The sequence below is a fragment of the Solanum pennellii genome, chromosome 12 (assembly GCF_001406875.1).
Source record: "Solanum pennellii chromosome 12, SPENNV200".
NCBI lineage: Eukaryota > Viridiplantae > Streptophyta > Magnoliopsida > Solanales > Solanaceae > Solanum > Solanum pennellii.
Window position 1 is genome coordinate 49,284,512 of NC_028648.1, and position 23,687 is coordinate 49,308,198.

General features: G+C 33.5%; 2 protein-coding genes and 1 non-coding gene across 4 annotated transcripts; 2 read left to right on the forward strand and 1 right to left on the reverse strand.

Moving 5' to 3' along the window:
* The first annotated feature begins 2,655 nt into the window (after positions 1-2,655).
* Positions 2,656-5,488, forward strand: LOC107006315. Its single transcript, XM_015204897.2, has 4 exons — positions 2,656-3,288; positions 4,415-4,528; positions 4,613-4,732; positions 4,806-5,488. Exons 1-4 carry the CDS (start codon positions 2,800-2,802, stop codon positions 5,325-5,327), a joined length of 1,245 nt encoding a protein of 414 aa, XP_015060383.1. The 5' UTR covers positions 2,656-2,799; the 3' UTR covers positions 5,328-5,488.
* A 5,434-nt stretch (positions 5,489-10,922) lies between these two features.
* On the reverse strand, positions 10,923-10,994 carry TRNAT-CGU. Its single transcript has one exon. It is a non-coding gene; the product is annotated as a tRNA-Thr (tRNA).
* A 228-nt stretch (positions 10,995-11,222) lies between these two features.
* On the forward strand, positions 11,223-20,644 carry LOC107005189. Of its 2 annotated transcripts, none has more exons than XM_015203714.2 (6): positions 11,223-11,864; positions 13,486-13,586; positions 14,273-14,370; positions 18,216-18,427; positions 19,798-19,845; positions 20,114-20,644. In XM_015203714.2, exons 1-5 carry the CDS (start codon positions 11,360-11,362, stop codon positions 19,839-19,841), a joined length of 960 nt encoding a protein of 319 aa, XP_015059200.1. In that variant the 5' UTR covers positions 11,223-11,359; the 3' UTR covers positions 19,842-19,845; positions 20,114-20,644. The 2 variants fall into 2 exon arrangements, with proteins under 2 accessions (XP_015059200.1, XP_015059199.1); XM_015203713.2 differs by having other exon boundaries at positions 20,215-20,644.
* The last annotated feature ends 3,043 nt before the right edge of the window (positions 20,645-23,687 follow it).

The following is a 23,687-nucleotide window of genomic DNA, read 5'->3' on the forward strand; positions in this document are numbered from 1 at the left end:
TTCTAGTTGCGCCTTTGCTACAATGTATATTCCCAATGAATTTAACAATTACAACTTTCACTTTCTTGCCGTTCTCTTAATTAAACATGCACAATGAAGGATTTTGAAAGAAATGTATAAAATTTGCAAAAGCAATATTCAATAACCCATTAGAATGTGGAACTTCAGCAACTCAAATCTCGTCAAATTGAGTAGATAAACCAAGACAAAGGTTTATTTAGCAACTAATATCACACTCAATGTATGTTGCAACTCACACTGCAGTGATTCACTTTCTCTATTAAAGAATTGATATAGTAATAGAAAATCAATTTCAGCTTCTCATCCTAATTTCTTTAGTAAAGAAAACAAACACAGAGTTCACAAATCACAGTTTTAAGGATTTTGCCAGTTTCCAACATGATAATTCTACTACTACTGTTTATATCTTTTCATTTCTATTTGTTGTTGTACCTACAATTATTTCACAGACCTTTCGAAACTTACCTGCGAATAGTATTGTGTTATCGTGTGAGAAGCTCGTGCTTTAATTGACTCCTTGTAGATCATTCGTGCAGGGAACATCACCTTCGTCGATAGGCAGTCTTTCAGTCACCTTAGGCAATGAAGTTGTCTTTGCCTGATGCTTAATCAAACTGGCCTCATCTCTTTTCCTATTAATACCACAATAGTTTTTTAGTTTCCACTTCTCCGCATCATGCACCTAAAAAAGAACAAAAAGAGAAACTTATGTTATATTTAGAAAATGGATAAATGTCAAACAACTATGAATCTAAAGATGTGTTTCCAAATTCACTGAAGTTCCAAAATTTCATAGGAGTTGGTCGGACTTGGTGATTTGGCATATAGATTATGGCTTGTAGAATCTGTTTGCAACAGCACGATAACACCAATGCCTCCCTGATGCGAAAAGAACTTAAACTGCTGACTTTACTGAAAATGTAATATACATTTTAAATTTAAAAAGAAAAAAGAAACAACAAAAAAAGGACAAAAGAAGTGTAAACAAAGAAGTGAGATTTACAATTACCAAGACCAGGTGGATGGAATAGATCAGAAGATGTAAATAAGTATTCATGGATAAAATAGGAATTACAAATAGAAAATCCATTACAATACCTACCACATTTTGCTTAGAAAGAAGTACAACGACAATCTACAAATTATACGTATTCAACGAAATCTACAAATGAATCGAGCATAAACTCAATATCTACACTTGCACAATATCTACAATGCCTCAAGTATTCTACTCATGTTAGCTTCTTTAACTTAAAGGATTTGTTGTAATTATTTGTACTGAGTGGAATGTGTTATTTTGGGATTGGGGGTTACAAATACTTAGTAAGAACTTCTTGTATACTGAGTCATGCACAAGCACTACTAAAAAAAGGCCAAAAAGAGTCCTAGAAATGGAGACCTCAAAAATAGGTCAATAATAAGAGACCTCATGAGGTCGCTATTTAAANATACATATAATAATAGTTAGATGTAGAATGATATACATATAATAGAGATGTGAACATCAATCAACAACAATTCCCCAATCCCTAACATTAATCTACATAATTATAAGTCATAATATACTAGAAATGAGAACCAAATATCACAAAATTATTTGTTTAAGCATAAGTACCAACACTAGTTGATCCTATTGATGACAAAATTGATTTTCTTTTGAAAATCAATTTGTGTCCATCTAGTGTTGACACTTAGCTTTAAATTTTAGAAATAATTATTTGTTAAGCATAAGTACCAACACTAGTTGATCCTATTGATGACAAAATTAATTTTCTTTTGAAAATCAATGTGTGTCCATCTAGTGTTGACACTTAGCTTTAAATTTTAGAAATAATTATTTGTTAAGCATAAGTACCAACACTAGTTGATCCTATTGATGACAAAATTGATTTTCTTTTGAAAATCAATTTGTGTCCATCTAGTGTTGACACTTAGCTTTAAATTTTAGAAATAATTATTTGTTAAGCATAAGTACCAACACTAGTTGATCCTATTGATGACAAAATTGATTTTCTTTTGAAAATCAATTTGTGTCCATCTAGTGTTGACACTTAGCTTTAAATTTTAGAAATAATTATTTGTTAAGCATAAGTACCAACACTAGTTGATCCTATTGATGACAAAATTGATTTTCTTTTGAAAATCAATTTGTGTCCATCTAGTGTTGACACTTAGCTTTAAATTTTAGAAATAATTATTTGTTAAGCATAAGTACCAACACTAGTTGATCCTATTGATGACAAAATTGATTTTCTTTTGAAAATCAATTTGTGTCCATCTAGTGTTGACACTTAGCTTTAAATTTTAGAAATAATTATTTGTTAAGCATAAGTACCAACACTAGTTGATCCTATTGATGACAAAATTGATTTTCTTTTGAAAATCAATTTGTGTCCATCTAGTGTTGACACTTAGCTTTAAATTTTAGAAATAATTTTTTGTTAAGCATAAGTACCAACACTAGTTGATCCTATTGATGACAAAATTGATTTTCTTTTGAAAATCAATTTGTGTCCATCTAGTGTTGACACTTAGCTTTAAATTTTAGAAATAATTATTTGTTAAGTTTGTAACTATCGTGTTAGTATTAAGTTAAACTAAACTAATTAAACTTAGAAATTTGTTAAGTTAGTTAATAAGTTAAACTTGTTACTATAGTATTAGAATTTATTTAAAACTAGACTAATTAGACTTAGAAATTTGTTAAGTTGGTTAATAAGTTAAATTTGTAACTATTGTGTTAGTGCTTGACAAATTTAATTTATGATTCTTATGTAGATGGATCGTAGTTGGATGTATAATATGACTAATTTTGGTCGAATGGGGCTAAGACCTGAATTTGTAGAAGGTGTCATTGGTTTTGTGGAGTATGCAAAGACATTAGATCCTTTTCAACGTAGTGGTATGATTAAGTGTCCTTGTAATAAATGTCAATGTTTGAATTATGAAAAACCAGATGCTATTGAGCTTCATATCTATCGAAATGGGTTTAAAAAAGAATACACTGTGTGTACTAGTCATGGAGAAATTGATAATAACTTTGATGTATTCCAACATTATGTTCCTGGTGAAAGTAGTAGCAATGTGAATTCTAATGCACAAAATTATAGAATTGATGACATGGTTCAAGATGCTTTTGGTGTGCATTCTGATTTTGATTTTGCTAATCAAGGTGAAGAAGCTCCTAATGTTGAATGTAAAATTTTCTTTGAACAATTGGAATCTGCTAGTCGGCCTTTATATGAGGGGAGTCCACACTCACAGTTGTCTATTGCGGTTAGATTATTAAGTATCAAATCAGATTGGAGTGTTCCTCAAGGGGCAATGGACTCTGTGATTGACCTTATTCATGATTTAGTTGACCCAAATCTAGAGATACCTGATAATTTCTATAAGGCAAAGAGGTTGGTATCAAAGTTAGGAATGTCATCGATGAGAATTCATTGTTGTGAAAATGGTTGCATGTTATACTATAAGGATGATATTAATCTAGAATCGTGTAAGTTTTGTGGAAAATGTCGTTATAAACAGACAGCTATTGGGAAGAAAGTTCCTATTAAGACAATGCATTACTTACCTCTTATACCAAGGTTAAAGAGGTTGTATGCGTCTAATAGATCTGCTCCTCATATGAGATGGCACCATGAACATAGAAGACCACCTGGAGTTATGTGTCATCCATCCGATGGAGAGGCTTGGAAGCATTTTGATAGAACATATCCACTATTTGCAGCTGAACCACGTAACATTAGATTGGGTTTATGTTCAGATGGATTCACGCCACATTCTGTTTCTGCAAGGTAATAGTTCTGAGCCTAACACTCGTACCACAAATCAGTCAGATACACCTGGTCATGACAATACACAAGTTGGCATGAGGGACATGCATAATAGACTTGTCATTCAGCCTGAAGGCTACACGTAAGTTTTTTAAAAAAAATATGGTATGTTTATTATTATATGATTTAATTCTATTTGTTTTAACTTGTAAATGTTAAAACTTTGTATTACAGTTTCAATTCAGATGATGCTGTGGGGATCATTTCTCAGACAATCAAAGAACTCTATAGAGATGCTTATCCTACATGGGGCAAGTTCCCTAGCAATCTCAAGAGAGAAATATTTTTGGAGTTCAGGGTATATTCAAATTTATTTGTTTAACACTATTAAAATACTTGTCTTCATTAATACTTATCAAATAAAATAATTTATGCTTTGATTGTAGAAAAAATGTGCTTGGCGTCCGGAACATGAGGCCAAAATTTGTGCAAACTTTCACAAGAAAGCTACGCATACTCTTGCTAGTTTGTTTAATAAAGCTCGTAGAGATAATAACAAACCTAGCTGGGTTCTACCGGAGGATTGGGCAAAATTACTCGTGCATTGGAAATATGATCCAAGATTTAAGCAGATGAGTGAGATCGGTAAAAAGGCAAGATCATCTACTAAGGGTGGTTCTCTACACACAAGTGGGGCTCAAAGTCAAGGAAGTGTGAGGAGGAAATTGGTGTGTATCATTTTTCTTTGTGTTTATATATTTTATGTATTAATATTTAATTACTCTTGATTATAACTTTATTATTTTATGTAGGAAAAGGAACTAGGAAGACCGATAACTCAAGCTGAGGCATTTAAGGCAACACACATTAGAAAGAAGAAAAATCCTGAAGATCCAGACGTGTGGGTTGAACCGCGAGCTGAAGTGACCTATGTAAGCCTCTAATTTTAAAAAATAATTACTTATTTTCTAAATTTATATTCTCATATGATAACATTCAATTTAGAATCGATATCTTCAAGCTTTGGAGGATTTACAACAAACTCTGCCGGAAGAAAATCGAGGTATGCCACTTACTCAAGAACAGGATGAGAGAGTTTGGTTAGACTTGACTTGTGGGCCGAGTAGATATGGGTATGCATATGGAATGCCGCATAAAACCTTTCGTGAATTTTCTTCTGAGTTTGAAGGCCTAAATAGTTCAAATCATGATGAATCAATGAAGAAAAATTTGGCTATGGAGAAAAAGATTGTTGAGCTATCTAGCCAAGCCGAAGAATCACGGGCTAGGGAAAGGCGGTTGGAATTACAGTTTGCGGGTCTTAAGGCTCAATTCGATGCATTACTTGCCTCAGGAGGGATTCCCCCTTGTTCTGGTGATGTCACTTTCCCTCCTCGACCTCCTCAATCTCAACCTACTCAATATCCAATGTATGGTCAACAAAGAAATATGACTCATGAGACTAGTAGTGATGAAGAAAGTGATGAAGAAAGTGATGATTATGTGGCAAACACACTACCACATTAGTGTAGTTTAGACTTGTGATAGTTAACTTATGGATCATTTTGTTAACTTTATAATTTTGTGATGGGAATTATTTGTTTTGTGAATACATGATAACGTTGGAATGTATTATATAACTTATGGATATCATGGTTTTTGTTTAATATATAATTATGTTGAAGTGAGTTGCAATTGAGTTGATAAGAGAATATTTAGTAAATGTATTGCTTCAATTGAGTTTTTGAAGCTCTTTGAGTTTGATTTGGGTACTGAATTAAAATGACAGGTGATGAGAAGCCGCAGAAATAATAATTTTCTGCCAGTTTTTTACCAGAAAAAGAGACCTCATGAGGTCTCTTTTTTGCATTAATTTTTCCAGATATTTCATAATAGAGACCTCATGAGGTCTCTAATTACCATTTTCTATTTTATAAATGCAGAAAAGAGACCTCATGAGGTCTCCAATTTGTATTAATTTTTTCAGCTACTTCATAATAGAGACCTCATCAGGTCTCTAATTAACATTTTATATTTTATAAATGCAGAAAAGAGACCTCATGAGGTCTCTATTCTGCATTATATTTTTCGTAAATTTCATTATGGAGACCTCACGAGGTCTCCAAAAATAAATGCAGAACAGAGACCTCATGAGGTCTCTACTTTAAAATAATATAAAATAAAATTAAATAATATCTTAGCGACCTAATGAGGTCTCTTTATTAAAATATAAAATTAAATAATATAATAAAATTGTGACCTCATGAGGTCTCTATATAAAAAATATAAAATTAAATTAAATAATACAATAGTGACCTCATGAGGTCTCTTTTTTGTAAAAAATCAGATAATTTGTTGGTGACCTCGTGAGGTCTCCGTTTGGCGACCTCATGAGGTGTCTGTAAAAAAGTGACCTGCATTTTACTGACCTAGCGTTGAGGTCTCTTTTTCGGTCTCTTTAGGTCTCTTTTTGGCCTTTTTTTAGTAGTGAAGTATGTTGCATGTTTCCTTCATATTCCAATTGGTGCTTATGATGTTGGTCTATAGGAAACAATCACTTTAATTTCAAAGTAGGGAGTAAGGTTTGTGTGTACACACTACCCTCCTCAGATCACACTTGTGGAATTACATCGGGTACGTTGTTGCATATACTGCTAGTCTTGTTAGTCTCAAGTTGAAATTGAACTGTTGTACAGTTTATGATGAAGGAATGTATCACAGGGTGTTCAAGTAGTCCTTTTGCTACTTGTCATGCCATAGATGAGATTTAGACGTCTACTGCAGTTGAACCTTATATTATTTTCTAGGCAATCAGCCGGTGCTATTTGGTACTTAGTTCTACTATTTTGTACAACTATGATGGGGAGGACTCCTTTTTAAAAAGGCAAGATTTATTTTGATAATGTGGTATCTGGATTAGCTTATGCATACCTCGATTAATCTTACACAATATTTTACTATTTCTAACTTGTGTGTACCTCGATTAATTTCACATAACACCCTCACTACCTCGACTAAGTTCACCTAGCACCCTCTAAGTCAAAGATAGTTATCAAATAACTCTATCAACTAAAACATATAAATATGGAATATATCACTTAATATATTTGCTTTCATTAGAATTTAAACTTAAAACCTCAAAATTCTCGACTCAAATCTTCAAATCACTCAACAGTAAACCGAGCAACTTATACAACAAATCTAATTAATATTTGAGGTTCCGAAGTCCAAAGTTCATTAAAATGGAGCAAACTTAGATACTGCATCAGCTTTTTACACTACACACTTATTTGCCTTTTCTAGCCTAATTGACCAAATTTATTCAATCTCATAAAACTATAGCTACAATATTCGAATGCCTATATTATCATTTCCATTTTCTCCTTGTTTTTGAGATAATATCAACAATCAACACGAACATTAAACTAAACTCTTCCGGTGCTTTACTTCCAGAATTCTTTTTGAGTAAATTTTCTCATTAGACTTGCCACGGTTTGTCATACCAACTGTGAGTAGCCATTGTTGGAAAATTCCCATTTTATTTAGTCTAAAATTTAGGGTTTATAAATGAAAATTTTGGCACTTCTCACAATAGCATAAATGAATTGGAAAAAAAATAGTGAAACTTACAGAAGTGTAGAAGTGAAGTAACAGGAAAGCGTACAAACTTGAGAATAGTAGTCACAACAACACAGATGGAATAGAAATTAACAGTTTAATGTCAATAGTTGGAAAATATTTAATAGTTGAAAGCTAAAGAATATGTAGTATCACTTCAATCAGACTCTAGATTGGTATAACATATTTTTGTTGAATAATTTTTTTTCTGTTGATAAAACAAAATGACCTATAGACTTCTATAAGAAATTGGTTTCAGCTATTAGCTCTGTTGGGTAAAGTTGTTCAACTCAATAAAATGTAAATACTAATAAAGAGAACACTAATTTGAGTCGGTTGGTAATGTAGAGGTTATTATAGCTCTCAGAAATTTACCAGGCTTGTAAAGGGAGATAAATGATAATAACAAATTAAGTGGAAGAACAGTAAATCATTTCATAGAATAGTGTCTAATACAGGGAGGATTCGATTGAAGCAAATGTCTATTTAGAGGAGATACATAATAAGTAGTATGTGAGCATAGACATTTAGAAATTGTGAGCCAACAACACATAACAACACCAATTAATAAAGTAGGCGATGCATTTTTATGTATACACAACTGATACCCAAAAAAGAGTCACGACTTGATCAAGAATGACGTGACTCCTCAAAGCTTAGGCATGTAGGTAGCTTTTATATAGTGGAGGCAATCCAAAAGAAAAGTCAAGCGTTTATTATAAGTAAAGGGAAGAGAAGTGGAAGTTTTGGACAAATTCTTACTAAAAACAACTAAAAAAACTGGCAGAGCAAAGTAGTTAGTCGAATATAATTGCAGTAAAAACGAAAAATCGACACTTACAATAGTGCAAGAAGTTCAAAACACTTGTGAACAGTAATGACAAGTACAGATGCATGAACCTGAAAGAGGGCAGTCAAAGTTGGTAGCTCAGTTTAGATAATTACAGAAGACTTTAGCAACACAAATATGAAGACAATACCAGTTGTATGAAGAAATAAAGTAGTACTCTTTGTTCCAACTATGTGATGCATTTTCCTTTTTAATTTTTTTTGTAAAAAACGATATCATACTTTTAATATCATCAGTTTTTTCATACTGTGAAACCCATAGAAAAAATAACAGAAAAATTTGGGGATAAACCCCATCCTAATCAGACCACACAAAACTTGGCAAAATTGTGAATTACACAAAGAAAGTTTTGATTTTTCAATTGTGATATTTTTGCAAACATCTTGTGTGCATTACAAATATCAACGTTGAAAACCGCCCACCCCTTTCTATTTCTCCTTTCTGCCCGAGTCTCTAAAAGCCCATATCCTTTCACTACATGTTCTTCCTAAACTACTTGAATTAGCAAATTGCATCGAATATCCACTTCTATTTTTCAGTTTAGAAAATAAAAACTTGAAGAAAAAAAATCAAACCTTGTATTCTAAATCATCAGGTTGAAGAAAGTACTTCCTCAATCTCAACTTAGGGTTGTTCCCTAATTCGTAATCCATTAAATTATTTAATTTTGAACTTTAACATTTAGTCAAATCAGATACACTGCTTTCTAATTTCGATCAAATAACATCATATGACAATAAAGAGTAATAATCGGAAATAAATAGATAGGCATATTATCAACAAGGTCCAAAATCAAAACCAAAATAAAAATGAAAGTTTCAATGAAGTTTAATCAAAACACTTAGAAGAAGATGATGAGAAAGCAAAGAAAAACAATGAGAGAGAAAAAGCCAAGTGAAAGAGAAAAATGGGATTGAAGAAGAAAAAAGAGTCCGAAGCCTAAAGGGCAAAAAAATTTATCAAAAATATCAAAGGGGTACATCAAATTCTTTTTTAACCAAAAGGATAAAATCGCTGACTTATCAGCGATTTTGTCCAAACTTTTTTTTTCACTTTTACAAGAAAATCGTTGTCCATGCAACATTTTCATAAAAAAACTTTTAAATCGCTATCTAGGCAGCGATTTTAGAGGGGAATTTCATTTTCACTTTTTTTGAAAAATTGCTGTCACTCTGTAGAATTCTTTTTGGTGCCATGCTAGGTAACTATTTTAGTTAATTAATTATTTTTTTAAAAATAATTGGCAGAAAATTAAAATAAAAAACAAATCTTTGTAAAAAAATAATTGGCAGAAAATTTCAAAAAAACAAATCACTTTTAAAAAAAATTGGCAGGAAATTAAAGAAAAAAACAAATCATTCAAAAAAGTGCATAAATCGCTGTCTGACACAACGATTTTACAAAAAAAAAATTGCCCATAAAAATCGCTACCTACACAATGATTTTCAATTTTTTTTTATAAAAACCCTTCTGTTGCAGTGATTTTAATTTTTTTTTTAAAAAAAATCTTCCAAAAACGCTGCATTGGCAACGATTTTATTTTTTTAAAAAAAGAAAAAGAATATGGACAAAATTGCTGATAGGTCAGCGATTTTTGAAAATAAAATCGCTGCATCAGTAGCGATTTTACCCTTTTGGTTAGAAAAGAAATTGATATACCCATTTAGAATTTTTGAAATTTTTTTTGCCCTTTAAACTTCGGACTCGAAGAAAAAAGGGGAAGCTCACCTGGAGCAAGAAGGCAGAACTTTGATGTGTTTTGATCATGCATAATTTGCTAGGAAAGAAAGAAATATACACACGTTAAACAAATAGCCTGAAGCAATCCATAATCAATGGCATAGGTCCACATTTATAATACAACTGAACTAACTTTGTGTACCATTCTTAATTGTTATGTTCGGTCATACCAAAGTCTCATTTCTACATATGAGAGATATAATTAGCTAGATAATCTAATTGTCTTAACAATTTAAATTTAACATAATTTGCATACGTTCATTTTTATGGTTTGGACATTATAATATTCATATTTTATCAAATTATTTTATACATCTTACAATTTATTTCAACTTTTCATATTATTACCGATTGAATTTCATTCTTTTTTTAATTATTATTTTGACATTATAAACTTATATTCTTAAGTATCTTTCAAAATATAAGTAAAGAAAAAAGATAAAAAGTATAAAATTGATTAGAATAATAAGATGAAATCAAATTTGAATTTTGATCTATTTAATTGAGTTTTTAGTAAAAACTCTTTCATACTCAAATATAACGTGAAAAGATAAATTTATACCTTAAATGTTATGACCACGTGTAGCACCGCAAATTACCTAGCATTTTTATTTAAAACTAAAAAGAACGCCCCGCCGCGCGACCCACAATCAAAATAAAAGAGTCATTTATTTTTTTTGTTATGTAATATAAAAAAAAATAAGTAAAAAGTCAAAAGTGAATAAATAAAAAAAATAGAAATATGTGAATCGGTAACAAAATGGTCACATTGTGGTTAAAGAAAAGAATTTACTTAAATAATCAAAGTTCGTAATGATTTTCTGAATTCTAAACAATAGTAGAATACTTTATTAAGTATAAATATTATTACAAAAAAATACAACAGTAAATATAATATAAATCTTATCAAAAAGAGCCCCCGGCGAGGATCGAACTCGCGGCCTTTCGCTTACGAAGCGAACGCAATACCACTATGCTACGGAGGCCTCTTTGTTAACTAATTTCGTCATTCTTTCTCTTTGTTCTTTACTAAGGACGCCCCAACAAGAAAATTTTATTAGATAAAACATACAAATTTCATCATTTAGGAGTAAATTACATCCCTGTGAATTTTCAAAAAATAAAATAAAATATATATATATATATATATCCAATAAATATTTGTTATAGCTGCGAAAAAATGGGTAGTATTTATATATAGTTTTTGTTGGCATTACAATTTATACATAAGAAGTACAATTTTTTTTCTTCACTCTTCTCATTTGTTTCTCGTCTTCCTCTTGTTTAGTCGTCGTCTTTAAAACTCTCCATTTCACTTGTCAATTGTTTACTCACAAGTCCATAAATCTCCATGGATTTCTGGCAAAAAGCTCGGAGTTTCGCTGAAGAAGCAGCAAAGCGTACCCATGAATTCACTATAGAAGCCGCTAATCGTTCACAGGACCTAACCATTGGTTCCTCAAAACTCTCTGACGTTGTTCTAGAAGCATCCAAACGATCCAAAGAATTCGCTGCTGAGGCATCTAAGAGATCCAAAGAAATTGCCGTTGAGGCTTCCAAACGATCTAAAGAAATTGCTGTTGAAGCTTCTAAACGCGCCGATGTTATTGTTTCCGAAGCTTCTAAACGAGCCGATCAGATCAAAGTTGATGCTCTCAAACGCGCTGAACAGATCAAGTTTCAAATTCCTTCTTCTGCGCTTTCTCACATTGTAGATTCTTCGCCATCTCCGACGACTCAAACGGCATCGCCTGCACCTACGCCTGCCGATCTCCTGAAATTTGGAGTTACCGATGACTTGAGAGAATTCGTTAAGGGGATTACCATTAATACGTTTCAGGATTTTCCACTTGAAGGTAAATTACTCTGTCTACTTGATTTTCATGTTACCAGTGCATGTATTGTACTGGAAAAACTATAGTATTTCAATTTCGGAGTGAATGTATGTTAAAGAGATTTACCAAATTGAGGATATTACATTTAGCTTTTGTCAAAATTTCAATCTGATTTTTCTGATAGTAGGAAATGGCGAAGACCATTTTTATTTTTATATTTTGCTATTTGGGGAACTATAACTGTGCACATATGAAATGCTTTATGGCAATGGTAAATATGGACATACAACAAAGAAACAACGAGAAGCTCTAGAGAAACTAGGTTTATCGTTTAGTGTTATACAGGAGTTTATACCTACAAGAACATGTACAAATTGTTATGGAGTAACCTCTACATTCGGCAGTCATTTCATTTATTTGAGATTACTGACAGTATCACTTTTCTTTTGAATAGCCCGTACATTCGTTGTGTTTATTTCATTACTGCATGTATAATTTACACATGCATAATGATGACACACTATACAGAGCCAAACCAAGTATGTTCAGAAACACGCTTTGTTAATATTCCTCTCTAGCATGAGGTAAGACGTATAATTTGATCGTTGGGTTACCATTTGAACCATGTGAGATTGTCATCATTAATTTTTAAAGGTGGTAGTAAAATAGCATAACCTTGAAATCCACTAGTTGGTTCATCTATGACCTAGCTTAGATCTACAATAGATGCACAACCTTGTTTCATTTACTAGTCTTGGCAACCAATTGCATGTTATTACCAGTAGAAAATCCTAACTGTGCTTATATTCTATTTATTTACTCATTCCATTTGTATAGTTTCTTAATATTCAAATGGTTCAGTCATACATTACACTTAATAAGCCTTATCCTTCTTGGAAGTAATGAGTTATATAAATGTTATTGTGCTTGTTTTTGGATAAATCACCCTGCAAAATTTGCATATGGAACATGCCAATTCCAAAGCATGGGTATTGGACACTGTTGGTTGCACCTCTTATAGGAGCTGCAAAGTTTGATAGGTATGGGAGGATTTAGATAAAATTAAGCGTTAGCAGTTAGCTAAAGAAAAGGTGTATGTGGAAGCAACTCTTTCCTGTTTTCTTTTCCTGAATTCTAATAGCAAAAACCAATTTCTATGAAAATAAAACTCGATACATGTCTTTTTGAGATTCTCATCTCATGCAATAATTTATAGAGCTGGCCATTTGTAATATTTGGCAGAAAATTTGTTCCAAATTGTGATTTTCCTTCATTTATCAACAACTACTAATATCATGCCTCCATCCCAAGCTAGTTGGAGTAAGCTATATGGATCCTTAATATCTGAACACTCTATTTGGACCCATTTAATTTCACTCAATAAGCTATTATGAGGATTTATCATAAATATACTTGTTTTACGTAACGGTTAACATACCACACTCCTCCTCCTTGATCTAGGCTTGGGACCAGGCTATGTGAGCTAGCTCTCATGGCAGTATTCTATCAAAACAAAAATTTAATTTACCTTACAATTCCTAATGATTCTTCTATGCTTAATCTCACTTTCCCTTGTTTATCTCCTTTCAGTCGCCTATTGTCTTAAGGAACATTTTAACTGAAGTATGTCTTCGGTGTGCAGATGATTCAGTGATCTCTGATATTCCTACAGTCTCAAATGTTCGGCAGGATCTTACAGAATTTCAGGAAAAACACGCAAAGTTTGTTCTTTCATCTGTCAAGGTATGACTTCTGTTGTTCCTTATTAAACTAGGGGGCTACGACTTTGGTTGTTATCATCCTCATAGAGTAGGTCAATCAATAGACTACATGTCAGTTCCAACCTAGTTTGGAGTCAGCTATAGTAATCTTCTTTATTCATTTCTCACAATCTGTCCCATTTCATAATATACAGGTCAGAGCATATTGGTGAATTCAATATTAAGATTTGAGATAATAACATTGGTTTTAAGTTTGTCATCAACCTATTGTATCCCTCTCATTTATCTGTACTTACTACTGGTTAATCCTTGTGAGCTTGGGGAGCTCACATAGAGTTACCCACTCAGAGTTATTAATTAAGTAAATCAGTGTTATGCACTTGTGCTTAATCAAGTGTAAATCTCAAGAGTCTCAATGTTTTTTGCTTTATTTTGTGTTTTGAATTTAGAAGTTTACTGACTCTCCTGATCAGCTTCTTTTGTCAGTTCATGGGACATGACAATTTTTGTTGAGTACTTTTATCTTTCAGCTGATGCGTATAATGAAAGTTGAAGTTTGTAATCTGCTATTTTGAATTTTGCTGCTGAATGTATCTTTTTTGATTTTGAGGTCACAATGTGGGATTTTTGTCTGATAAACAAAAACAAAAGTATACTGTCTCAGAAGTTGTCATTGTTAATAAGAGCATTACTTTGGTGTGTTTGCAGGAAATTTCAAAGCTAAGATATGAGTTATGCCCTCGGATAATGAAGGAAAGGAAGTTCTGGAGAATCTACTTTATTTTAGTTAACAGTCATGTGGCCCCGTAAGTACCTCACTGGAGATCTTTCATTTCATGTCACATAGTGATCTCTTACACAAACTGACCTAATTCTGTCTGTATTTCTGGAGTATGTTGGGATGCTATACAGTAATGCAGAATCATGTTGGCTTTATAATAGGGAAGGTTTCAGTATAAAAGAGCTTGTTTTAGTCAGTACTAAGGGATGAAGATTTTTGTTTTTTTTGATGTCAAGGGAAACTCACAGCCGCTGCCCTCTGGGTGCGCACAGGGTAAAAACCCCCGCTCCTATGCAATATCTCGCAAACCACATAGGAGAGGTACCCCCCACTAGGCAAGCCGATGCAACGAGCTTGACCCAGAAGGCAAACCTCTTGCTTTCTCTGGCATGGGGTTTCAAACTTGAGACATCCAACATGGAAGTCCCCACCCCAAACCATTGGACCACCCCGAAGGGTAAGGGGATGAATATTCTGACAGTTCATTAAGAAGAGAATGTAACCTTTCCAAGGTTTCCAATAGTGGGAATGGACTAGGCTAATTGTTTGACGATTACTAGTGCCATTCTCATTTCATCTGATGTAGTGGAAGGGCCCTCTAAATTGTTTTTTTTTTCTAACCAGTTTCTTTTCATTTTTCTTACTTTAAAAAAATAAGAAGGGAACATGTAAGACGACTGTAAAATGATGCATGGTGTGATTTTAGTGATAATAAATGCTAAGGATGTTAATGTGAAAATAAAGTTTCTTAGCTTATTTGTTTTTATTAGGATAAGACATCTGAATACACATCTGCATATTAAAAAGTTGTGTTAAGATCTGAATGCTAAATAATTTGATTGTTTGTTTTATAATATTTGAATATGTAAAATTTGTCTTTATTTAAACTTAAAAAATTAATAAATATAGAATTTGAATAAAATATGAAATTAATCTAATACTATATCAACCAAATATCATTCAAAAATTATATGATTATTGGTTGTGGTGATGACTAGTGGTGGTGGTTGTGAGTGTATATTGAGGACAGTGTTTTGGGAAGCGAGAAGCGGAAAAAAGCGACGAGGGCTTGCTTCACAGAAGCGAGAAGCGTGAAGCGAAGCGCGCGCTTTTTTTTTAAAAAAAGCGACATTTAGTATAAAAATAAAAAAATATTAAATAACTAAATAGAGGTAATATAGTCTTAGATTGAAAGAAATTACATAGGCAAAAATACTCATAAGTCATAACATATAAAGCAAAAAATCAGAAACATAATTAAATCACAAAGATTCAAACTCCTATTCTTCAACAAGGCTGCTAGACTGATCACAAAAAAAAAAAAAGGAATTGAAAAAAAAAACAGAGGAGGCAGCAGTCAGTAATTAGAAACAGAGCAGGCAGCAGAGATGAAGAAAAGAAGAGAAGAAGAAGAAAAAACTAGAGTAGTCGAAACTCAGAGAGATGAAGAGATGAAGCACAGGCGAAGATTGTATATTTCAGGAGAAAAGAAACTCATAGAGATGAACTAATAAACATTAGCTAAAAAAGAGATGAACAAAAAGTTACCTGCAGTCGCGGTCGAGGTTGAAGAGAGAGGCAGCCTCAGTCAAGATCGTCAGAAGAGAAAGAAGGGAAAGAAGTATTGTGAAAGAAGAGTCGCGGGAGAGAAAGAAGGGAAAGAGTCGTGAAAGAAGAGTCGTGAGGAGAGAGAAGGTTATATTTCAGATTATTTTAAAAAAAAAATCTAATTTTTTTTTAAAAAAACCCTAATTGTCGCTTCTTTTATAAAAAGCGTGCTTTATTGCGCTTTTGCCTTAGGGTCGCTTCTCGCTTCTTCATCTGAAGCGAGAGCTTTTTTCAGATCGCCTCGCCTTAAGATAAAAAAGCGCACAAGGGTCGCCTCGCTTTGAAGCGCGCTTTAAGCGCGCTTTTCACAACACTGATTGAGGATGGTGTTGTGGGTAGTAGCTAGTGATAATTGTGGTGGGTAGTAGAAGCTGGTGGTAGCAGTTAGTGATGGCGTTGATAGTTGGATGATAGTAATAGCTAATGGTGGTGATGAATGACAATGGTGGCTGGCAATATATTATGGTGACTGATGGTGGTAATCTTCGCTAGTGATCAATGGTTGTTGTGATAATGGTGGTTAGTGGTGATGATGTTTTGAACTTGTGGCTAGTGGTAGTGATGGCTGATTGTAGTGATCGAGAACTGTGGTGGTAGTTAATGATGGTGGGTGGCAACGACAGTAGTTTGATAATGATGGGCATGGTGGTAGCGGTGGATGAATTGAAATTGGCGAACTGTCATCTTTGATATTTTTTTAAGAAAATAGACATCTAAATGCTATTAAGACTTCATTACAAATCTTAATCCATAAGACCCATTAAGTGGTTGTAACATCAAAAACATACTTAATGGTTAAGATCGAAGCTAATGACTAAGATTAAGACTAAGATTTGAATGATTAAGATTAAGACCTTAGTGCTAATGAAGTCAGTTCCTTGGTAAATCTGATGGTGTATCTCAGCAAATATAATTGCTTTACACCTCCAAAAGCCATAGATATATTACATTCTACACATTCTATTGGTTAGTTCGGGACATGCAGGAATGCCTTCTTGAAGAATCAATGCACGAGCTTAAGCAACTCAAGTAAAGAATTCAGGTGATCCTTCTGCACTTTCTCTGATGAACTCCCATAATCCAAAAGAAGATAATCATTTAAATGGAAGATCTCTCATGAGGTTAGACGATCTTGACCAAAAACCCTGAACCAAAGGCTAGTGCAAGAGTAATTTAAATGGAATAACAAATTTTCTTCTAACAATATTTCATGAGTTTACTTGACTGTGATGCAATAGATGCCATTTATGTGAGGCTGGGACAGAATCTGACAACCAGCTATTCGTTAACTGCCCATGGCTTTACAACTGTGGCAGTTCTTCCTCATTATGTTTGTTGTTAAGTCATATAAGCCCAGAACAGTATAGGATTTAAAGCTGTGCTGGTATAATAAATAATTTGGCAAGGAGAGAAACAATATTGGGACATAGTCTGCATCTGCTGCATGCTGATGAAGAAGTGAATCAGTGGGTTTTTCAAAGCAAAGCTGATGGCATTTCTCATTTAAAGTGCTTATGTCTTTCCTTTAGATGTTTGGTGTAAGATGAGTTATGTCGATAATGTGAAAAGCGTAATGAATATTTTTAGTCTCCTAGCTAGAAGGAAACTGGGTTTCAGTTATCAGGTGTATACACTTCATACTATCTTAAGTGCCTCTCTACTCGATTTTGTTTTACGTATTAAAAATAATAATAATGATTCGATGAATTTAGGAATAAGTACTTTATTGTTGTAACAAATTGGTGGTGTGCTAACATGCCAATGAAGACCTTGTAGAGGCTTTAAGCTAAGAGTGAGCTTTGCCTCCCAAATAAAAGCACAAGGTAAGGCATTTTAAATAACTAATTGAAGCATATAGCTGCTTTCCCAAGGAAAGTGAGGGGACATGGTAAAATAGGAAAGAATATTTGGTCACATACCTAAATATAGAAAGCCTGAATTGTGTTCTTATAACCATGGTGTCCGGGTCAGCTCGCGTACACCTCGACTAATTTCACTGTGTATCTACTATCTCCCACCAGCTCAAGTACTGGATACCTTTGTCCAATGTCCACCAAGGCTTGGAAGAAATCACCTAGTGTTTTTTCCTCCACCGGGATTTGAACTTGTGACCTCATGGTTCTCAAACCCATTTCATTGACCACTAGGCCACACTCTTACGTGCAACAAACCTCAATCTTCTTCTACTTACAAGTATGCTTTCTTGAATTTAGCCCATATTAGTAGTAAGAGCTTCACTAATTTAAGTTACATCTGAATTAGGTATGAAAAGAAATACACGGAAGAGGCCAAGGCCGAAATAATATCTGTTGAAAAGGCTCAAGTTGAGAGTGAAAAGGAGGTTTCCTTAGCTGGAACAATTTGTAAACCAGTGACTGAGGCAACTGCCCAGAAAAATAAGAAGGCAACCTCATCAACATCAGACCAGGATTTGGATGTTTTTCTCCTTGGAGAAGACAGTGATGATGGACCAGGTACTCTATTTACACTACAACATATTTTCCAACTGTGGATTGTGCTTTCCTTGTTTCGCAATTCAGGAAAAACATCGTTTTGTAGTCAATCTTTCTTTCCCTGCTCTTTGCATGTGTCACTTCTCTAACAAAAAGGAAATCAAAAGGAAATAAATAAGAAGTAAGGTTAGACTAAACAGACCAGCTCAGTCTTTTGTTGTATATTAGATAGGTATCATTTCCCTTTTTAGTACTCCATCCATCGCAGTTTCTTTGTCTTACTTTCCTTCTTAGTATATTTCAAAAAGAATGCCTCGTTCCTAATTTGGCAACATGTTAATTCCAATATCCCACTTGATATATTCAAGGCCACAAGATGAAAGGGCAATGCATTGTTGGATTGATAGAAACTGTTTTTACAATTTGTGTCCAATATAATTGTGGTTATTATATACATTAGCTTTCCAAAATTATAATGAATTAACGATAATATTCTCATAAAAAGGATAGTAGTAATAACTGTTATAATCGTTCCTCTGTAAATTGTTAAATTTTAGTTTGTATACATTTTGTGTGCAGTCCACTCAAGTTTGTATCTAAAGTCTGTTGCCATCATGAATAAAGAAAATAATTTTAGAAAGCAATTATTTTCATGCAGTTATTTTTAGCCGTCTTAAATCCACAGTTACCATCTCCGCTTGTAATCATAGAAGTTATGTTCGTATTTAGGATAACTAGTACCATGTGCATACATGTCATGATGCAGAACATCTGCAAGACAATTTCAGAGAACCCAAACAAGAGCATAAAACTTAATCAGATGCATAGTGTGCACCAAAGATCTGCAAGACAATGTCAGAAATCCCAATCAACAACATAAAACTCAAACATCTCGTTTCATTCTAATGTCTTTCTTTATACATCTTTCTTTTCAAGTATTGCTTCCTTTCAATAACATTCACTACTATAAATTATTGCAAATGTCCTCATAACATTAGTAAATACATGATAATCTCTATTTTTCTTTGCAGAAGCTATAAATGTTCACACCGGTAACCACCAAAAAATGATTTTAATTTCTGTGCTGTATAATTACTGAGATGGCTGAAGTATTTTAGTCCAATTTGCCAATCCACTCATGTTCTAGATATATGTTGCTTAAATTGGCTGGCAGGCTTCTCTAATTTTATGAGTGTCACTATAACGGTTTTTAGTTTTATATTTCATGTCCATTTTTCTCTTGCTTTTCAAGATTGAATGTGTTGTTCATTTTAAGGTTTGCTTTTCTTGTTGCTGTTGATGAATCTAATTCGTGGTTAGGGAAATTAAAGTAGAATTGAAAGAAATTCTGAATGATCAAGGTACATTGACTATCCTGTTTTATTTTTCAGATGATGGGGATGATACCTTTGATGATGATTTTGACAAGATATAGATTGGTGAGTTTTATTTCTGTTCTGTTTAAAATTAAATACTTTACCAGTGACTTATTTGTCTCCCCCTCAAATAACATAAGTTGAGGGTTGAAACAATAAGTCAGCAACTTTGACATGTTTGAATCAAACACAAGAAATAGCTGTGTGAACTATGTAATGCAAGTAGTGCTTCTGATGGGAGGGAACTTTCAGTATGTAAAACAAATTCTATAAGGTGGACATCTAAACCGTGGATAACTTAGCTCTGTGTGTTTATATGTTTGTTGAGAAGGTTGGAAGGGGTGAGTTTCCGCCAGTCAAGGTCTTACGGTTCTAGAGTGGGTTGTAGCACCTGTTTATGTGGTAGGTCTGCTAACTTGGACGAGTCTGCAGGAAGCTCTCAACATTGAAAGTCTGCATAGCAATGGCTGCCTTGCGCTCAGGAAGCTTGGGGATGAAGTCCTTCTGGATGAGTTATATTCCTATGGAGTAGCATGATGAAGCCAGCTACATCAATTAGTCAATGCTCACCATATTGCACTCCCTCTATTCTTCCACAGTGGGTTGTTGCATTTTATTGTTGTTTATTCTGTGATGTATTCTTTACGTACTGGAAATACAGAAAAAAGGTGGAAAATGGAGGTCAAATAGTATATGATGGTATTTGGAGCTGTAAATTAGAGTTGTTTTTATTGTGTTTATGCTGTATTAGCAACAGTTATTCATTAGATATCTACTTCTATATAGTGATAGTGAACAACAGTAGATTCGAGCTGCTATGTTTTCTGTATGTCTAATTGCTTTTATCAATTGTGTTTTGGTTCGACCTTTCGCAATGAGTGTCGGTGCTCTTTGCTTAGGGTGTCAATCGATTAATATATTGTCCTTTTTTTGGGAAGCTATTGTTAATTTCTACATGTATAATATTTGGGTAGGGTCAGTCCATCATCAGTGGGGAGGATTTTTGATTTGGTGGTTTTGGGGTTAGAAATCAAATGGGGAACCAGAATCATGTTAGCATTTTAAGTGGCATATGATATTAGTAGAAAATAAAATAAAAATTCCAATTTTGTGTAGCTGCCATTGACCAACTATCCCATGTTGTGAAGTGGAAGGAATGTAAAGTTTTGGGAATAAACATGGTAGAAAGTTTATAATACCTAGTTATTGACAAATTTAAAGATGATGGAAGATGTGAGAAAACTAATTCCAACACAAGGTGGTGTTAAAAGGGGCATGCAAAATTGGCTACTTCAGGAACAAACAAATACTCATGTGTTTCGACCTTAAAGAAGATTTTGTAAACATTATGTCGTAAACAATGACGTCCGTAAGAATTTTTTTTTCAGTGATGTCACAATTTACGGGATAGAATGACTATAAAAGAAAATTAAATAAGCTTTTGCTCTAGGCCTCCAAAAATTTTGAGGGCCCATTAATAGTGAACTTTAAGAAAAAATATTTTTCTTGTAAAACTTTGATTAAATTAAAAAAATTTTACTCTTTACATTAGATATATTTCAAGAAAATTTAAATTAAACCACTCATATCTTCATATTATTAAATAAAATTTTATACAACATCATTCAACAGATTGTATTGCAAATAAATATGATTAACATCTTTTCAACAATTAACATCAATCAACATGAACTTAAATTAATTCGTTCACTTCGTCGATAATTTTTTGACTCATTAGCTTGTACTTTCTGTAGTTTTCACGTTAAGTATGGAAAAATCAATGATTGTATTGATGAAAATAATATTGACTTACAAGCTCCTTATATAGGAGAAGAGTCATATTCTAGCTGTACCAGGTTTCTTACTACAACACAAATATATTATTACATGAGTAATATTATACAATAACTCAAATTCCTTATCCTAGTCGACTTTGGCCTCTTACACGATACAATAGCTTAGTCCTACGTAATTTAGGATTCAGTAGTCCAATGCTAATATGACTCTAACTTGTCAACCATCTCCAATTGACCTGTTCCTTTGACATGTTTCATCATGCTTACTTCTTCAACAATTCCCCTCAAATTAGTGATTGGAGGAGTTGTAACTCCTAGCTTGCTGTGAAACCCAGAAAAAACCTGTTCTGTTAAAGCTTTGGTACGAATATCACCAAGTTGATCTGTAGACTTCACAGAATGAGTAAGAAGTTGTCCTTTGACCACCTTCTCAAAAAAAAAAAATGATAGTCCATTTGAACATGTTTGGTCCAAGCATACATAACTGAATTAATCGTCATGTACAAGGCACTCATATAATCACAATACAACGGTGTAACAGATCAAAGGAACACTCCAAAGTCATGAAAAAGATACATGATCCAAGCCATCTATACTACAGTGGAGGCTAGTGCTCTATACTCAACTCTAACACTCGATCGGGTTACTGTGGTTTGTTTCTTAGAGGTCCAAGAAATACAATTTTCACCTAAGTAGATGTTATAGTCTATATTTGATCTCCAAGTGGTGGTACAACCTCCTCAATCAGCATCAGAGTATCCATACAACCTACATAGCTATTGTGAAATAATTTTGACTCCAAAATGCAGAGTAGCTTTGATGTACCTGAGAATCATTTTACCCCTTGAAGATGTTCAATGTTTGGGTTTTGTACAAACTAGTTTGCTAAATTCATAACATGAGTAATATCAAGTCTTGGTGAGGATCAAATATTGAAGACTCCCTACTATCATTCTGTACAAGAAGACATCTACAAAACTTCCCACAACTTTATGCAAACCATGCTTTTGAGCTAAAGGAGTGGCTACCGCCTGCCAAAGTCATATCGGTCTTGGCCAGCAGCTCAAAAACATATATACTTGCTTCGACTTAAGTGAATTTATCCTTCATAATACTTAACCTCAAATCCTAGAAAGAAGTGTAACGGGCCAAAAATTTTCATAGCAAACTCCTTCCTAAGTTTAGATTACTTCACGTGACAATAATATTATTCGTATATAACAAGAGAAATATTTTGCCTTTGTGAGATTGCAAAGTTAATAAGTAAGGATCAACCTTACTACAAATAAAACCAAGGTGTAAGATATGCAAGCTAAACCTATCAAGCCAGGCTCTTGGTGCTTGTTTAAGACCATACATAGCCTTTTTAAGTGGATGCACATGCTAAGGATACTTGGGATCAATAAATCTAGGTTGTTGACTCATGTACACCTCCTCTTGTAGAAAACCATGGAGAAAAGCATCTTTGACATCTAGTTGTCTAACTTCTCACTTTGAACTACTAATAATGGAACGAACCACCCTAATATTTATTGCTTTAACCAAAGGGCTAAATGTTTCTTCAAAATCTATCCCTTCAAGCTGCGAGAATCCCCTTGCCACAAGTCTGGCCCTGTATCTATCTATTGTTCCATCGGCTTTTAATTTTATTTTGGACACCCATTTTGAGCTACCCAACTTCATCAGGAGATTTAGGCACCAATATCCATGTCTTGTTAGTATGTAAGACATTGATTTCCTCCTGCATTGCTGCAAGTCAATGAGGTGACTTAAGTCTTTCCTTAGTAGTATTAGGTTCCTTCAAAATTTCTTTGTTGCTGCGTGCAACAAGTGATAAATGATGTTCATTCACCTGGTGTCTGGTGATCATATGATGCCCTTATGGTGTAGGAAGTACCTCAACTGTACATCAACTAAAGTAGTTGATTGGAGTTCAGTATCGTCAAGTTGATGGTCAACAGGTACATTGACCAAAAAAGGTGATTGAATGGAGTCACTTTTAGATGTTGTGTTTGAAAAGTGTTTGGCCATTTGTTAAGGCTTCCACAAGAAGGGTTTACATATCCATATATGTTGTGTTTGATGAAAACACATTACCCTATGTGTCTC